The sequence below is a fragment of the Frieseomelitta varia genome, unplaced genomic scaffold (genome assembly GCF_011392965.1).
Source record: "Frieseomelitta varia isolate USP_RPSP 00005682 unplaced genomic scaffold, Fvar_1.2 scaffold_167, whole genome shotgun sequence".
Lineage (NCBI taxonomy): Eukaryota > Metazoa > Arthropoda > Insecta > Hymenoptera > Apidae > Frieseomelitta > Frieseomelitta varia.
Genome location: NW_025109383.1, coordinates 159,208 through 173,739, shown reverse-complemented (window position 1 = coordinate 173,739; position 14,532 = coordinate 159,208). Strand labels below are relative to the sequence as shown.

At 28.1% G+C, this 14,532-nt stretch overlaps 1 protein-coding gene across 4 annotated transcripts in view; it reads left to right on the top strand.

Annotated features, from left to right (window-relative positions):
• The window catches only part of LOC122538556 (regulating synaptic membrane exocytosis protein 1), a 289,590-nt gene that overhangs the window by 122,111 nt on the left and 152,947 nt on the right, over positions 1-14,532 (top strand). For all 4 annotated transcript variants that reach the window (XR_006308875.1, XM_043672749.1, XM_043672748.1 and 1 more), the window contains exon 3: positions 9,630-9,732. Coding sequence is in view for 3 of the 4 variants with exons in the window: in XM_043672749.1 (XP_043528684.1) it covers positions 9,630-9,732 (103 nt within the window). In the remaining variant the exon portion in view is untranslated. The remainder of the gene's footprint in view (positions 1-9,629; positions 9,733-14,532) is intronic.

Below are 14,532 nucleotides of genomic sequence, written 5' to 3'. Positions count from 1 at the left end.
TTATTATAATACTTAGATAAGATATTATTTATTTAGTTATATTGAATTATTTTTTTATCTTGAAACTGCAAACAATGAATTTCGTAACTTTGTTATTTAAAAGAATAAATGAAACGTAAAGCTGAGAATCACTTATATACCTCGAAAACATTTCAACCTTTTGATGTTTCATCCATTTCCGATTCATTAAGAGTAATCTCGTGTTTTAAACATGTAAAATGTATAAAATATATAAATTAGAGTATTTATTATAATACTTAGATAAGATATTATTTATTTAGTTATATTGAATTATTTTTTATCTTGAAACTGCAAACAATGAATTTCGTAACTTTGTTATTTAAAAGAATAAATGAAACGTAAAGCCGAGAATCACTTATATACCTCGAAAACATTTCAACCTTTTGATGTTTCATCCATTTCCGATTCACCAAGAGTAATCTCTTGTTTTAAACGTAAAACGAGTGGTTCTCTAATAGTCTCCACTTGTTAGATTCGTTTTAGTTCGCAGGAGGAAACGGCAAATAAATTCAATAAAAGGATTTCGGCCAAACGAGTGGGAACCACCTCAACAAAAGCGGCGCATTGCGTTAGTAACTGATATTCGAGTTTTGTTTGATCAAAACTGTGGATTCAGTTTTACGAAACAGTGACCTGTTTCGCGAAAGATTCATGAGGGTTGTCACGAGCCTGTTACCGAATAAATTGCGTTTGACACACAATTTGGTTTCCCAATTGTTTTCTCCATTCTGCACGAATCTAACAGGATTAATGCTCGCTAACCTGTTAAACTCGGCTAAAATTAAGAGACGAGTATACTCTAGTCGAACACTGCCTATTGACTAAATTGAATTCAATTTGAGTGATACAGAACGTATAAAAGAAAAATTAGAAATTAGATATTTCATCTGTTTCTGTTTTTATCGTAACAGTGATCAGAGAATATTATCGAATTAAATAAATATTCTAAAATTACAGTTTTACTGAGTATAATATTCTTTGTTTTACTTTTTTGCATTTTTTTTTTTTTATTTCGTTGTGATTTGGAAATATTCCAAAAACGTTTTACGCATATTTTTCAGCTTTTCTTAAAATTTTAATTTAAATAACTAATTTAAATATGCACGAAATATGCACGAATATAATTGTTAAATAATTAATAAATTCACAGACGTTAAAAACAAGGCATTTTAAACATGAGTGTTTTAAATACAAATACGTTTTCTCAAATTGTTTTTATCTAGAATGAAAATTTATTCCCAGTGGAAAGGAGCTAATACAACTTTTAATAATTTTTTCTCAGTGTTCTTATTTTCTAATTCCAGGAATTTAAAAAAAATGTTTGTAAAACTAACATATTTAACTTCAAAATGCTAGAATAAAGTACTTAATTTATATTAAAAGTGATGTTATTTCGAAACTTGGAGCGAAAATTGTTCATTCTCTAAGATTTATTATTTACGTTTTGACATGTTAGAATTTAATTTCAGATTGAAATAAAATTGAGAAATGCATTATATGAGATAATTTAGCCGCTGCGAATGAAATATTCATTACTTTCATTTTATATCGTCATGAATTAAAATACATTCGTATTCTTTCAATAATATTTCTTTAGTTTCTTTATTTTCTTATTTCTTTATACGTATGGGTCTGAAATTTAAACCTCAACATATTTTATCTGCTCATCTGCTACTAGCAGACATTCTTATTCTGCTAACATAAAGATTCAGATAAGATATTCGATATATAAGGAAGATATATATTTTCATTTTACATACTTTGTCACATGAAAATAATTAATCAAATTTTCTATAAATACGTAAGAATCCGCATGCTATTTATTAGTTATCGTTATAATTTTTGAGTGTAATTAAATTAAATGTATATTATTTACATAATTATAGATAACTATAAATAATTATATAAACTATATGTACTTTATAACTATAAATATATATGTATTATATGTATATTAAATTACAAATATTATAATATAATATATATATATATATATTATATGTATATTAAATTAATTAAACTGAGCTGTAATCAACACACTATTTAAAAAACGTAATTAATTATACATTTATTTACTTTAAAAAAAAGAACATACTAAAAAAAAAAAAAAGAGTAATAAATAAAATGTCCAAATTTGAAGTTAAATCAAATGAAACTAAGTAGCATAGGATTTACGATCTGCTCTTTTCTATTCAGTAAAGTCAAACTCGTAGTTCTCGATCTTCGATCATCCGCAACGTTCATCCGTCATACAATTTTCTCGTTAACAATTCACTGTGCGATTTAAAACGATTGAAAACAAAAAAAAAAAAAAAAAAAAAAAGCGACACAATGGGGCGGCAACGAAAATACCGTCGATTGAATCTGATCGTCAACGAGCGAAAGGTCGCGCCATTCACTCGGTCGTACCACATGGAGACGCGTAGAGGAACGCGCGTGCCAACGTTATTCGACGGACGTACATATGTGCACGCAGTATGCATACACGGTTCGATTCGGTTACAGTTCAACCGCGTTTTCGTTTTCCGGGCTGGCTGACAAAAGCTCGCGGCACGCGGTTATAGCCAAGCCGAACGTCGGCTATGTGTTGCCGCCAGAAGGCCACTGTAGAATATCGGCCGTTTAATATTCCCCCTAACCGCCCCCTTCGCCGTCGCTCCACTCCCCCCCGCCGCCCCCCTGTCGAATTTGCATTCCGGGATTCCATCGTTCACTCGGATTACGATAGCGCGCGTTCCTCTTGGCCTCTTTGGAATCCTCCCAAAAGCCGAGCCTGCGTTCTATTCTGCCCGGCGGATCGAAGGTCGAAGGATAGAACACGCTAGCGTTCCGCCTCCGTGAACTTGTATGCATGTATCACCCGGCCCAGTTTACAGTACCGTCCATAGCGGGATAATTGCTCTGTCTCTCTCTGTCTGTCTGTCTGTCTGTCTCTCTTTCTCCCTCTCCGAAATCATGGATAGTGAGTTTTGCACTAGTGATTAGTTTAATCCATTAAATCAATTAATTAATTTTATTTCTTTTACTATTTTTATACCAATTAATATTTGTTTAATTAAACCAATTAAATCATCATTATTATTTATGCAGTATGTAATTTTAATTATTACAATTAGAGGGATAATAATTCTATTCTCGTATCATATTTGTTTAATTAATTTACAGAAAATTATGAGAAACGAACTTAAATTTTATTATTTTATAATATATATATTTATTATAATAATTATACTTTTCTTTTTTAATTTAAATTTTTTATCATTAATAAAATTTATAGCAATAATTACATTCATTCAATAACAAAATTATTCTATTTTCCAAATTATATAATTTTCTTAATAATTATTTTATTTATAATTTTAACACTTTTAATTTCATCAAAAATTTGTTATATTAGAAAAAAATATTGACGAAATAAATTGTCATGATGAAAAAATTTAAAATAATAATTTATAAAAATGTTATATTTAAAATTCTAGTATTGCACTTTTAAAGTGTCTGTTACTATTAATGTATAATAACACTAGTATTATATCAATTATAATTATATTTTTACATATGCTATATATATAGTATATTATAGTTTCAGATTATTTGGTAGAATGCTATTTTTATACAATACAGGTGATTATAGTGTCAGTAATAACAATAAATAATGTTATCGATAATATTGTGCACAATTATGAAAATAATTAATATATTAAATGATAAAATAACTTGCACCATCTTCTATTTATATCTATTAGTATACTGTTAATAAGTATAAAGTAATAACAGTTAATAAGTATAATATCTATTACACTATAATACTATAGTAATATACATAGCGGGATAATTGCTCTGTCTCTCTCTCTGTCTGTCTGTCTGTCTGTCTCTCTTTCTCTCTCTCCGAAATCATGGATAGTGAGTTTTGCACTAGTGATTAGTTTAATCCATTAAATCAATTAATTAATTTTATTTCTTTTACTATTTTTATACCAATTAATATTTGTTTAATTAAACCAATTAAATCATCATTATTATTTATGTAGTATGTAATTTTAATTATTACAATTAGAGGGATAATAATTCTATTCTCGTATCATATTTGTTTAATTAATTTACAGAAAATTATGAGAAACGAACTTAAATTTTATTATTTTATAATATATATATATATTTATTATAATAATTGTATTTTTCGTTTTTAATTTAAATTTTTTATCAATAATAAAATTTATAGTAATAATTACATTCATTCAATAATAAAATTATTCTATTTTCCAAATTATATAATTTTCTTAATAATTATTTCATTTATAATTTTAACACTTTTAATTTCATCAAAAATTTGTTATATTAGAAAAAAATCTTGACGAAATAAATTGTTATAATGAAAACATTTAAAATAATAATTTATAAAAATATTTAAAATTCTAGTATTGCACTTTTAAAGTGTCTGTTACTATTAATGTATAATAATACTAGTATTATATCAATTATAATTATATTTTTACATATGCTATATATACAGTATATTATAGTTTCAGATTATTTGGTAGAATGTTACTTTCATACAATACAGGTAATAACAACAAATAATGCTATCGATAATATGAAAATAATTAATATATTAAATGATAAAATAACTTGCATCATCTTCTATTTATATCTATTAGTATACTGTTTATAAGTATAAAGTAATAAGAGTTAAGTATAATAACTATTACACTATAGTAATATACATTATTACTATATAGTATATTAACTAATAAAACTAGTAATAATAAAACTAGTACCTAGTAATAATAGTTTATTTGCTAGTTTCCTAATATTAGTAAGATCACGATAATTGATTCTAGATTCACATATACAGGAGCATAGGACTTACACACAGTCGAATCTAAAAATCTAATCTAATTGCCAATATTGGCAGATTTAACTTATTTTAATATTATGTAACACTGTATCAATCTGACGCTAATAAGAGACAAATTAAATTAGGAAAATGAGAGGCCCTTCTTATATTCATCTATATTATACAGTTTCCTTTTAACTTGCAAGTGAACTGTTTCAAGCATGTCAGATTGTACTGTACATCTGTACGATATTCATTATTCCATTTAAAGGATCAGGGAAATATAATCAAATATTACTTACAAACTCGTACAAATAATAGAATTACAATTCCTCAGAGATAACGTTTCGAATTCAATGCTCAATACTAAAGGATATCCAAAACACTCGCTTCGTTTAAATTATACAGGCAGACGTATAATCGAAGCGTCCTTCCATTTTCCGCTTGACGCAGTTCAATTTATGGCAGGTACGACACACGCAGCGTGTATACGTGGTAGCTAAGTATTCAGTATGGAGAATCGAAGACCAAACAGAGAGAAAGAGAGAGAGAGAGAGAGAGAGAGAGAGAGAGAAACGAAGACGAAGAGAAGAAGAGAATGGCTGATAGCATGCCAAAGAAGCAGCAATTTCGATTACTAGACTGCCTCTCAACTTGCCCGATGTTCAATTTTATTCAGCCGCAACGCAGTGAATACCGTCAAGGGTCAAGAAGTCAATCTCCGCGTGGATTGTGCAGCGTTAATTCTCATCCCTCATCCTTCCAACTTAATTCATCTCTTGATATCAAATTGATGTAATGGCAAAAAAAAAAAGAAAAAATTAACACAATAAAAGGATAAATGATTAAATTTGCGAATCTTATTTTATTAGCAGTAAATAAAATTCGATCGTATGTAAAATTCACGTTAATCTCATGCACATATGTTGATCTCATTTTCAGTAATTTTGTCTAAAATTACGATCACTTGTTTAGGATTCTGTGATTTGTTGTGACAACATTCGTGGTACTTTTCTTTTCATCTCCACTCTGAATGCTTAATAATGGACAACAGTTCGAGACAACTATTCTCTTGGTAGATTATTATACTACCCCAAGAAGTCTTCGAAATCAAATTCCAAGCATTCGAAAGTATTCGAAAACATTTATTTCCATGAATTAAATTGAAATCGCTGATTTCGTCTATTCGTGTACTTGAAACAAAACATGATAGTATTTGTACCTATTTTGTTTATTCCTCAGAGGTCACGATGTTTTTAAATTTTTATACTTATTTATATGATATATAATATTATATATTATACTTATTACTATATATTAATATATTTATATTTATTATTACATAATGTATTATATTTATTTATATGATATATAATATTATATATTATATTTATTATTATATATCAATATATTTATTATTACATAATGTATTATATTTATTTATATGATATATAATATTATATATTATATTTATTATTATATGTCAATATATTTATATTTATTATTACATAATGTTATATTTATTTATATAATATATAATATTTATATTTATTTATATTAAACATTTATATTTTTGCCAAGGGTAGTATCATAGTATGGTGATTCCCTTTTGGTTACTATCGGCACGATAAGTCCATATGTAACTTATCAAATGATATTGGCACACAAAATCTTTTCTATAACAAATATTATTTACAACGTACTCTAGCGACGTACGTTGTTATCTAATAAATGTTAAAAATACATAGAATTCAATACGTTAGACAAAAATAAATGTCACGAAATTTCATATGACGTATAAATATATATGTAGCAGAATCGTATCAATTTTCGTAAGGAGAACGCGTCGAATCGACAGAAGGGACAAATGAGGGTTAATAAAAGAATATGAATGCCGGTACGAGATAAGGTTGACAAAAATATCGATCACCTTTCGCTCTTTCGTTATTTGACGTTATTTGGCCGGACTGTGCCTTATAAGCATCTTCTATTTATTTGTGATAATGGCAGAGAAAAAGTTACTGTAAATATAGATCGTCGGAGTGTTTGACTTTTCAGTTGGCTGTATGCTCGTCGCTTCGGGGTATATCCGTGCTGGAAAGGAAGTCATCTAACGGATGGTCGTGTATTTTATTTACACGTCTGTGCGATATTTCTCATCGATGAAAAAACATATCCAGCCGAGGCTAAGTTTCGTTAATAAGTTAACCAGCGAGACAGAATCGTCCGGTGATTCTACGTTGGTTGACATCACACTGATCTTACAGATTTTCATTAGAGATTGATTTATGGATGAATTGGAATTTTTGAATTAACGTGAATATATTTTATAATTAAATGAATTGAATCAGCAGATTGATAAAAATCAATAGGAAAGTTTTCAAACGTAAATTAGTGAAAAAGTTCTTTGATAATTTAAATTAATACTACATTAAGTTTTATTTTGGTGCAGGTGGAAATTCATTGGTAAAAATGTGCAACGACATATGTGCAAATTTTATACAACATGAGTCAGTCCACGACATATGTGCAAATTTTATACAACATGAGTCAGTCCACGTGAAATAACTCGTTTCTTAGTGATTTTATAAAAAAATGTTAAATGTGAAATGAAATTTATTGCGTTCGAGGAGGTATGAATATGTTTTAATTTTTGGACATCATATATTTCGAAAATGATGTAGTTAATTGCATAAAAATTTAAATTCTAATATTACTTTTTATGAAATATATATATAATTTGAAATATTTTTTCTTTTTTTTTGTAATTATTTGTAAAACTAAAAAGCTGAATTTTTTTTAATTAATTGAAACTTTATTTTCATTTGTACAAAGTGAAAAAATATGACAAACTCATTACAGCAATTTATTCATACACAGGACATTTTTTTGATAATGTGAAGGAAAACCTCAGTAGGAAACGTGCACAATTTTATTCTGATTTTTCAAGTATAGACTTTATCTATACTATACTTAACTATACTTTTTCAAGTATATTGGAATTTCCGCTTTTCCGATGTTTCTATTCCAAACTAACAACGTTCGCACGAAACACATTTTTTGTCGAATTTTTTTTTTCAATTGAGAGAATACGAAACAATTCATCCTGGCTGTGCGTCAATAATTAACTATAACGATCAATGTTTACAATTGTGTAGGCAACGTTCCAAAAATTAGCCGACACGGTTTTCAACTTATATCACTCGTATGTTTTTCTTAAGAGGAAAAAGCTTTTTAGTTTCTCTTCTTTCGGAAAAAAGCTGAAATATTTACAGTATTAAAGTAAAAAATCATTGCAAGAGTCCTTACAGTTAAATATTTTTCCCTCTGTTCTTATTATTTGACATTATCAATAATATTAATTTGTTGATATATATTTAGATTCATGCGCATTTTATAAATCAAATTCAAATTTTAGATAATTCTTTTTTGGAGTTCCTCATTTACAATAATTACAAAATGTATTGCCACGCACTTTTATTTTCTTTAAGTAAAATTTTGGAATTAAAAATATTAAAGTAAAGTTCGTCATTAAATGATACGAAATTTTATATACCTGAATTGAATTAGAATTAGACCGAATCGATTAAATTGTAAACAAACAAAATTGTTCTTTATGAATATTTTTTCTATCCATTTATTACAAGTGTCAAATTCATTGATGAGCGTTCTGGAACCAAGAAACGTATAATTCGTAATTTTGTGACTTTTGCAAAACTACTGCAATTTATAAATTATAACCATACACTATCATATAAAACTGTCATAGTTTGTCTAAAAAACTGTATCACACGAAAAAAATTCTGTTTCATTAAACGTAATTGTAAAACTAGTGCAACTTATAAATTATAACCATATACTATCATATAAACTGTTATAGTTTGTCTAAAAAACTGTATCACACGAAAAAAATTCTGTTTCATTAAACGTAATTGCAAATCTAGTGCAACTTATAAATTATAACCATACACTATCATATAAACTGTTATAGTTTGTCTAAAAAAACTGTATCACACGAAAAAAATTCTGTTTCATTAAACGTAATTGCAAAACTAGTGCAACTTATAAATTATAACCATACACTATCATATAAACTGTTATAGTTTGTCTAAAAAAACTGTATCACACGAAAAAAATTCTGTTTCATTAAACGTAATTGCAAAACTAGTGCAACTTATAAATTATAACCATATACTATCATATAAACTGTTATAGTTTGTCTAAAAAAACTGTATCACACGAAAAAAATTCTGTTTCATTAAACGTAATTGCAAAACTAGTGCAACTTATAAATTATAACCATACACTATCATATAAAACTGTTATAGTTTGTCTAAAAAACTGTATCACACGAAAAAATGTATTCTGTTTCATTAAACGTCTCTTTGAGAATCTGGGTCAGTTATCATATTCTGCGCGAACGGGTGTCTAAAATTACACTGTATTCACACTCAAAATGTACCTGTATATCATCGTCTTAAAATTGTAGGATTTCAAAAATCGTGTCACGTACAGACCCCCGGAGTCGTAAGTTCCATCGAGAAAGAGACGTTTATAACGAGGATATCGCGACACGCGAGGAAAAGAGGAAGCATCGTGAGTTTCGAAACGTGAAATCAACGATCTTTCTCGATTCAATTTTCCACTCCAGCTGCAATAACGCCGCGGGTGCGTCTAATTTTTTTTCTTCTTTTTTTCTGTGGCGGCGAAGAAAATCTTCGTCTTCAAAAAAACATTGCACTCAGGGGGGAAATTATTGTTTCTGTCGTAGATAGTGACAACGCAATCAGATTCCGGAACAACCGGATCGGTTACGCCGGACGAAGGCACTTTCAGCAAATGGAGGCAGCTGGGAAGCGGCGTGATACGGGACGGTGAGTTTCACATTGTTATTTCTTTCGCGCAACGAGACGATTAATTATGCGTTTGGAGAACTGTGACACTTCCTCCCCTTCCTGTGTTCTTATTCCCTTCTATTTCCTGTTTCAATATCCCTATATTTCTCGTGTTACACTGTTATTTCATTATTTTATTATTCTCACGTTATTCTACTATTATTATCATTATTTTACTCTTAATGTACCATTCATGTTATGAGAATATTATTATTTCGTTGTTTATAATATTTATAATGTCATTTTATTATTTTAATAAAATTGTCTTATTATTTATAATAAAATTATTTTGTTATTTATAACATTTCTGATATTATTTTATTATATTAATATTTATTACATTAATAATATATAATATTAATAATTATATAATTATATTAATAATAAGTTTTGTCTTGTGATTATTAAGTAGTTGCAAAAAAAAACTCGTCTTAATTTTCTGCTGAATAAGTCATTGCAATCCCAATTACAGCCGACTTACTTGTAACTCAGAGCCTTGTCTCTCGACTTTGCTACCTTCTTACCCTAAAATTAGATTGCCCCATTCTTAATACTCTTTTTAACTTGCTCTTGCTTCGATTATGCACTCCTGAGAGTAGAAATTAGTTATAAAAATTAAAAACGCACTAAATCGTTATTTTGAATTATATATATATATATATATATATATATATATATATATATATATATATATATATATATAATCATTAATTGCCTTGGTACCATAAGTGTGACATTTGTTGAAAGTTGTTGATTAATAATTTATGAGACTGGTAATTATTCAGGCTATATTGTCAAAATTCAAAATCAAATCAAAATCAGGTTAGACTTTGAGCAATTTTCTCGTATGTATAACTATCTATCCTATATGTACAACTAACTATCGCTCGGTTTTAGTTTGCAAAATATCGTACGATTTATGTGTATCGTGCTATACAGAGTGTTGGTGTTATTCTTATTCAGTGTTTTTCTCGCAAAATCGTAAACGAGGAAAAAAGTGGCAGAGGACAAAGTTGTACGTATGTACAATTGTATTTTAAATATCCTCGGGATATAAAGTGTTAAATCTCCAACTGATAATATTCGCCATTATCGTATAATGTACAATTATTTAGTTACTTACTTTAGTTGTTTAAAATTATTTTATCGACGATATTCATCTTATTTCAGTAATTTCCAAAAAACAAAGAAAAAATATTTGTAGAAAAGAAACTGTCACCAGTGATTGTTCTTTGCGATCGATCTGCCGAACAAACACCAGCGAAAAGATCAAAAATTCATTTGATTCGAGGACAGATCTGTTTTACGAGCTGTCGTCATTAACACACCTTTCCCTCGTCGATTTGTTATCTTCATTGTAGGTGCATTTCGACGAGCCTCGTTGAAACGAATGCGACGAGAAACGAGAACGGTACGGCGCGTTGCGCGGTTAACGCGCGCGAACAGAAAAAATAAACCTGTATAAATAACGTGCTCGTTTTTTGCTTAATTACCGTCGGGTCGCGTTTAAACGGATGAGGAAGACAAAAAAAAAAAAGAAAAGAAAAAAAAAGAAAAAGAAACGCGGCGTCGAGCAGGAAACTGAGAACCCGAGGACAATCGCGAAATGATGGATTTCCTCTCTCCGTTTCTCTTTGTTTTGTCAAGATATTTTTTCTTTCTGTCTTGTCTTGTCTTGGGTACGACGATACTATAAGCGAAAATTACTGTGACCTTTTTTTATTTCTTACAAGAAAGGGACAATATTTTACGATTTTACATATTTTGGAAACAATATAATATATATTATATGTTATAATTATAATATAATAATATAATAATTATATGTTATAATAATTATTAAATATATAATAATTATATATTATAATTATAATATAAGATTATATATTATATTATAATATATAATCTTATATATTATATATTATTTTTATGATATAAGATATATTATAATTATAATATAAGATTATATATTATATTATAATATATAATCTTATATATTATATATTATATTTATGATATAAGATATATTATAATTATAATATAAGATTATAATAATTATATAATTATATAATTATAATCATATATTATAATTATATACATTATATATTATAATTCTAATATAAGATTCTAATATAAGAAAATAATTCTAATATAAGAAAATACCTAAAATTGCAAGGTAATACGTTATATTATTTTATTTGTTTCTAAAATATATAAAATCGTAAAAAATATATATATATATATAATTATATAATATATAATACATTATGATATATAATTATATTATTATAATATAATGTATTATCTTGCAATTTTAGATATTTTAGAAAGGAAAATATGTTCTATTGTTATCTGTGTTTAATTAGAAACTAATTTATTAGTAAATTTTGCTTGACCAAGATGATTCTCTTAATTCAATGAATACAATTCCTGTGTGTAATTTTTAAATTCTTATGTTTCATTTTAAAGTAGTTCGCTGAATATTGTACTTTGTTGGAAACGTTAGCACATTCTTACACATCGTATAATGCAGTTGACAAAGTTCGTTTTGCGACGAAACTTAGTCTTTTGAGATAATTTTCTAAAATTGTAAAATTACATGTAAAATAAATACAGATTATATTTCACTTTTATCATTCATATAAATAATATTTTATATCAATAGATGTGTTAATATAATTGCAAATGGTTACAATTACAATTTACAATATAATTGTAGTATGTAATTAATATCAACAATTAATGTTTATTACATTATAGTAGCATAAATTACATTTGACATTATTATTTATATTATATTAATATAAATTGTATTTAAAAGTAACGTTTATAAATTATAGAAAAGGTAAACAATTATCTTCTTCTTTGCTTTTCACTTCGTTTCGCTTCTCTTTCTTTTTTTTAATTTCACTTACAGTCAAAATAAATTTGTTACAAATCACGCGATTTTCCTTACGGAAATTTCCTTCTTATGTTTCCCTTCTTAACTCTTCTTTTTCACTTGCTCGTTCTTCTCTTCACTCATTTTTTTCTTCTGCTTTCTATTTCAATTTCATACAAAGCCAAAATAATTTCCTAAAAATTACACGACGGACAATTATAAATGAAGACGACGAAAACTAACACCGGTCATTCTATTCCGATCTCTTCCATTTGTTTCCTTTCGTCTCACTTCCGTTTGCTCGTGCTCCTCTTCATTTCGTTTCTTTCTTTCTATTTTAATTTCATTCAAAAGGCAAAATAATTCCCTGGGAATTACGCGACGGACCGGTATAATTCATTCGGCGTTCGCCGACACGCGAAACGCATTTGTAATTTCAATGCACATAGTTTCTGTCGCGGATACACTGCGCGCCATTCGTCGACGTTGTTCCCGTTTCCGTGGCCGCAGGTTTCGCGTTCTTTCCTTTGTTTCCAGCGCGCGATGCGAGTTTCGGAATTCGTGCTCTCTAGAACGGAGGAAACGCTGATACGTGTCTCCTCCGTGTGATGAACACGATGTGCCGACACAATGCTTTGTAAGAGACTGTCTCGCATGGCTGGCTGCTGTAACACGGTAGCTTGGAGCCGCTTTCAAGGAACAACACACAGTAATTTTTATGATAGACTGCTGCCTCAGAGTGATGATCGTTGCGTGTCAAAAGAAGCGTTCCAGTCGCCTTTACAAACCCCAAGTAACTTTCACAAAGAGACTGAGAGCTTCAGAAAGGAATGTTTTAGGGTTTAACCCTGTTCACTTTTCTAGCAGCCTTTAGATATTCTCGTTTATGAATCATTCAGATGTTTAGAATCCCTTTAGATTTTTTAGAATCTTTTGGATTTTTAGATTTGAATCTTTTAGATTTTCTTAATTAAAGAGTCGTGGTGTGATATTTTATTTCCGTTAGAAATACAGTTTTATTATTGGTTTAGTAGGAATGTATCTGTGTATATATTTTGGAATATTATTGAGTATTAATGTGCCAAGAGAAGCAAGTTTATTTTAATATTACAACAGTTTGTTTCAATATGAATGGAATCTCGTTTATGCGAGGGTGGTTAATTTCTTCATTATGTTATTATCATTGATTTGAATAATAACAGAAGTTGGATCTGATGTGATTTGTTCATCTGACGCACTGGTTCATAAAGACAAATTAAAAAAAAAGGACAGTACAAATTAAAAAATTTTTTGAATTTTATAAAATTGTAGAATTGTAGTGAAATATTGAGTGAATCTTTGGAATTTCTTTATATATTATGTAGCTGCAGAATTTCATAATGTATAATTGATTTAAAAAAAAAAATTGCAAGCGAAACATTGCTTCTGCATTCTGTCGTATTACTTCTCTGATGGAAATTTGAATCATTGATAAAAATTAAAAATCAACAGTACAACTATTAATCATAATTTTCTATCTCTTTCAACAAACTGTCCTCGATGATTCAGCTCGAAATAGGACAAGCTATGTATGTTTCCTATTCATTTTTGAAAAATATAAGATGGTATTCGATATCAAAGCCCTTTCTACTTTCGAGAAAATTGTTTCTGATTTTTTTCACCTATTTTTGTCAGATAATGCAATATATTATGTTGTTTCGAACGATATTCCACGAACACTAATAAATTATATTACGAATTTTTATGCAAGTTTATATTTTAATAAAATATTAGGTGCACGAATTAATTCATGGTTCTTCACAATTCAACAATTGTGACTTTATTTTGAGTTGAAATTTTGTTACCACTGCGTCCGTGTTTTAATAGTATTTTCAAGAAAGACTCGGCCATTTCATCTG